Here is a 4,882-nt window from a genome sequence, read left to right on the forward strand (position 1 = left end):
CTGTGATTGTGACACGAAAGTGTGCATCGGCATACCATATGATGGCTGGGTCAAGGGTGACCCATTTATAGCCGATGTGTTTGACGCGAGTGGTTCTGTATTAGACTCTCGCGATGGAAAGCTAGGAGCAGCTGATTTCTCGTGTGCATGTAAATGCATTTTAATAGATTCATCTACATATTGCTTTAACTGATCTCCTCGTTGATCCATGAAAGTCGTAAGAGATAGATCTGGAGTACTTACAGCGGGACCCTGAAGTGGAGGCAGGAGAGATTCCATATCGATCTCCCCTTGACGGACGAACTTCTGGTGGCGATCTACCGTGAAGTGTGACAAGTACTTGTCCGCCGCCTCCTTGCGCCGTTCGGAGAGTTTATGCAGCAGTTCCGCCTCTTCCTTGTCGCGTTGTTTGTTCCATTGCCGCATCACCTCCTTCTCATCGCGCATTACGAGGTCTTCAAAGGGCCTTTGGTCATCAGCCAGGAGCGCCTCCATGGCCGGCTTGATGATGTTGGTGGTGGATATCTTGGTGTGATCCTTAGAACCGGTCATCTATGGGCCGATTTTTAGCAGGTCTAGACACCTAATCCCCAGCGGAGTCACCAAAAAGTATGTTGACACCTTTTTGGAGGCGCCAATCACTCAAAAGAACCAGCGGCGGTGCTCTCTAGTCAGGCGCGGACGGTCCGCGACATAGAGCCGGACGGTCCGCGACCTGGCGCGAGGCGGCGGTGCTCCCTGGTCAGACGCGGACGGTCCGCGGCACAGGGCCAGACGGTCCGCGACCTGGTGCAGGAGCTAGGATCTCCTGCCTGACGGCCGGACAGTCCGTGCCCTAGGGTCGGACGGTCCGCGCGTGCGCAGGGGCGGCGGAAGATCGTCGGCGGCGCCTGGATCTCGCTCCCGGGAGGGACCCCGTCGGGAGGAGAGATCCTAGGAGTCGTCTAGGCTCGGGCAGACCGACCTAGACTCCTCTAGTCGACGTAGAGTCGAGGAGAGGCAGAGAATTTGAGGATTGGAATACTAAACTAGGGCTAAACTAGAACTAGACTAGAACTACTCCTAATTGTGCTGAAAATAAATGCGAGATAGAAGTGGTATTGGTTCGATTGTTGGGGGTTCAATCGGTCGTAGCCCTTCATCTATATAAAGGGGGAGGTATGGATCCGCTTCAAACTGATTTCCGAGTTAATCCCGCGGTTTTAGGTAACAAATCCCGCGAGAAACTAGGAACCCTAACTGACTCTGCGCACGCGCGGACCATCCGCGCCACCACCGCGGACTGTCCGGACCGCGGACCGTCCGGCCTCGAGGCCAGACCGTCCGCACTGCTCTTTTTAGAGCTCAACAGGACCAGATTAACATACCCACACATGTTAAGGACCGAAATTGCACTTTACTCTTACGGGGCGTTTTGATCCCTTCATTTTAGAGGAATTGGAATTCACTCAATAAAGTAACTTATTTAGTTTGAAATTTGACATTCCACCACTTTCCAAAATTCAGATATAAGCCTATCTCAAATTCATGGCGTGAAGGACGGGAAATAATTTTATACATTAGTAGAATTTATTTCTACTCTATAACTTATATGGCACTCTCTGTCTCACTTTTCTATAGTAAAAATGTATCACATAAATATCTCCGACATCTTGCAAATAATAATATACAAATATAGTTGACATAAAACATAATTAGCTTAATTGATATATGCCTAAATTACTATTATTAGAATGAAATTCAATTCCAATGATCCAAACAGGACGTTAAAAACTATGAAACCAAACATGTATTTTAGTACCATGGTTTTATCTTGTCGGTTAAAACCATGGTAATATCAAAAACAATTTTAAATCACGGTGGTTTTGAAAAACTTTATTGCCAAATATGTTCTAGGAATTTCACTCTAAACAATCCAATCTATCTCAAATTGGCACAATCATATAAACCCTAGAACGAGATTTTGATCGGACACCCGGCTGCGGGGCCGGCCCTCCGCCTAAACCCCCGCCGCCGTCCTTCCGACCGCCATGCTTCTCCCCCTATGCTCCATCCCACCACCCACCTCCGCCGCCTCACCAGTAAATCCTCCCGCTCCACGACAACGACCACCGGCCGCCACTCCCTCTCGTATCCCTCCGTCTCCTCGTCAACATCCGACGACGAATCCCCGCTCGCCGCGGAGCTCTTCCCCACCGCCGGCGCACCCACACTCCTCTCCGTCGCACGCTCCCTCGCCGTCGCCTCCCCGGCCCCTTCCGCCGCAGCTGTCCTCAACTTCCTCCGGCGCCTGCCCCACGACGCCTCCCCACACGTCTTCCCCCACCTCATCGCCGCCCTCGCTCGCTCGCCCCTCCCAATCCTCGCGCTCCGCCTCTTCCTGTCCCCACCCACCTCAGCCGCCACCACCCACCACTGCTTCAACTCCTCGCTCCTTCGGTTTTCCCTCCCGCAGCATCTCCTACCAGCCTTCTTTGCCCACTCCCTGCGCCGCTTCTCCGGCCTCACCCCCACTCTGCTCTCCTTCAACCTCCTCCTTAAGTGCATCTGTTCCTCTGGTTCCAAGGAGCAGAGGCCTGTATCTTCCAATTGCGTTGCAAATCCTCCACGATGTCATTCCGGCTTGGAATCTTACGCCAGATAAGTTCACCTACTCCACTATCGTGTCGGCCCTGGCTGATGCAGGGCGTGTGGACGACGCGTTGGCGCTGGTTCATGAAATGGTGGTTGATGGCATTTTGGCGGCAGAGGCATTTAACCCGGTGCTCAAGGCGATGCTGCGTACAGGTGATGTGAATGGGGCGGCCAAGCTGTTTCGGTTTATGCAGCTGAAGGGTTGCACACTGACGGAATCAACATACAATGTGCTGCTGCATGGTTTATTATTGTGTGGGCGGGCGAGGGACGCAGCGGGCATGATGAGAAGAATGGAGAGTGAGGGGATGCCGCCAGGGTTGATGACTTACGGGGCAGTAGTGGATGGACTGCTGAAGTGTGGGAGAATGGAGGATGCATGGAAGGTGTCTGAGGAAATGGGAAGGAAGGGGCTTACACCTAGTGATTTTGTGTTTTCCTCTGTGATCACCGGTTTTTGCAAGTCAGGTGAGGTTGACAGGGCATTGAAGGTGTGGGAGACAATGGTGGCTGCCAAGGTAAACCCAAACACTGTTTTGTATTCAGCAATGATTGATGGCCTGGCCCGTTGTGGGAGGATGACTGAAGCTAAAATGTTATTTGGAGATATGGTTGATGCAAAATGTTTACCAAATGTCATGACATATAGCTCAATTATTTATGGATATTTTTTCATTGGTGACTCATCGTGTGCTCTCTCTACATGGGAGGAGATGGAAAAGGTTGGTTGTGTGCCAAATGCCATTAGTTACAGCATATTGATCAATGCGTTATGCAATGTAGGGAGATTAAAAGATGCTATGATGGTTTGGAAAAACATGCTTGGTCGTGGCTGTGTGCCTGATACAATTGCTTATACTTCAATGGTCAAGGGGTTATGCATGTCTGGAATGGTAGATGGTGGTGTCCGTTTATTTAATGACATGTTGGCAAAGGGTGATGCCAGGCCAGATGCCATCAGTTATAATATTCTATTGGATGGGCTGATACGCACAAACAACCTTCCTCGGGCAATGGACTTGCTTAACCAGATGCTTGATCAACTGTGTGATCCAGACACAGTAACATGCAACATTTTCTTGCGGGAGATTGGGGTCGTAGAGGGGAAAGGGAGATAATTTTTAGAGGGATTGGTCGTGAGGCTATGCTGTAGAGACAGATATAGGGCAGCAGGAGATGTTGTGATGGCCATGCTGGCTAAGTACATTGTGCCAGAGGCTGCCATTTGGTAATACTGTAGTGAAAGGAGTTTGTCAGACAAATAGAATTCAGAAAGTGGTTGACAATTGTTGGACTGAGATTTGGAGGCCTTGAAGGTTATTTATATTTGTTCAATACATCGATGGGCACATGTTGGAGTCATTTTTATACTCGATCTGTTGTAAGTTGTAGCACTAATCTTTTCATTCATAACAAAGTTTTTTTTGTTAAATAAAGTGAATCCCAATAGAAAATGATGTTTTCTCTAAAGACAGCGACTGCGACTGTTCTTTGGTCATACTTAACACGTTTTCTATGTTTATTATTAGGGAAATTTGGATGTTGTTGGGACCATGCTTCGTCGCCGAAGGTCCTGCAGGAGGAAATAGCTTCGGCTAAAGCTGCTTATACATGATGACCGAAGCTACCACTCGTGAAGCTTCGGCGTTATAACATATCCGAAGATGAAGTATCGAACCGACTTAAAGATAGAATGACCTTTTAGTCCATAAGGGTCTGAGTCATTGTTGTAAACTTTTATAAGGGGTATGATTGTAATTTTTTACGGGATGTGTCCTGTGCTTATAAATAGTTAACAGTATTCCTTTACTGTTCACGGATTCCTGTAATTGCAAACACATTGTGTGATGTACGGAAATACGTACACACGTCGGCACAGGGCACGCGACGTGCGGCGCGCGGCTGAGCGCGCAGGACGCCTGATCCAGCAGGCAGTGCCTGATCCAGCAGGCAGCCAGGCCTAGCGGCTAGATCTGGAAAGAATAAAAGTGATTGATGGCCTTCCTATTAGTCCGGGCTAGATTTAGAAGGAATAGGAGTGATCTGTGATTGATGGCTTTCCTTTATTAGTCCGGGCTAGATTTAGAAGGGAATAAGAGTGATTAGTGATTGATGGCTTTCCTTTAATAATCTGGGATAGATTTAGAAGGGAATAAGAGTGATTAGTGGCTTCCTTTAGTAGCCCTGGCCTATGGCCTTATATACCCCCTGTAAGCACCCATGATGAGGACAAGAAAGTTTTATCTCA

At 48.8% G+C, this 4,882-nt stretch overlaps 1 protein-coding gene across 1 annotated transcript; it reads left to right on the forward strand.

Annotated features, from left to right (window-relative positions):
• The first annotated feature begins 1,917 nt into the window (after positions 1–1,917).
• LOC118476028 (uncharacterized) lies at positions 1,918–4,502 on the forward strand. The gene is made up of 2 exons (XM_035964056.1): positions 1,918–4,015; positions 4,164–4,502. Exon 1 carries the CDS (start codon positions 2,045–2,047, stop codon positions 2,642–2,644), a length of 600 nt encoding a protein of 199 aa, XP_035819949.1. The 5' UTR covers positions 1,918–2,044; the 3' UTR covers positions 2,645–4,015; positions 4,164–4,502.
• The last annotated feature ends 380 nt before the right edge of the window (positions 4,503–4,882 follow it).

The sequence above is a fragment of the Zea mays genome, chromosome 1, assembly GCF_902167145.1.
Source record: "Zea mays cultivar B73 chromosome 1, Zm-B73-REFERENCE-NAM-5.0, whole genome shotgun sequence".
In the NCBI taxonomy this organism is placed as follows: domain Eukaryota; kingdom Viridiplantae; phylum Streptophyta; class Magnoliopsida; order Poales; family Poaceae; genus Zea; species Zea mays.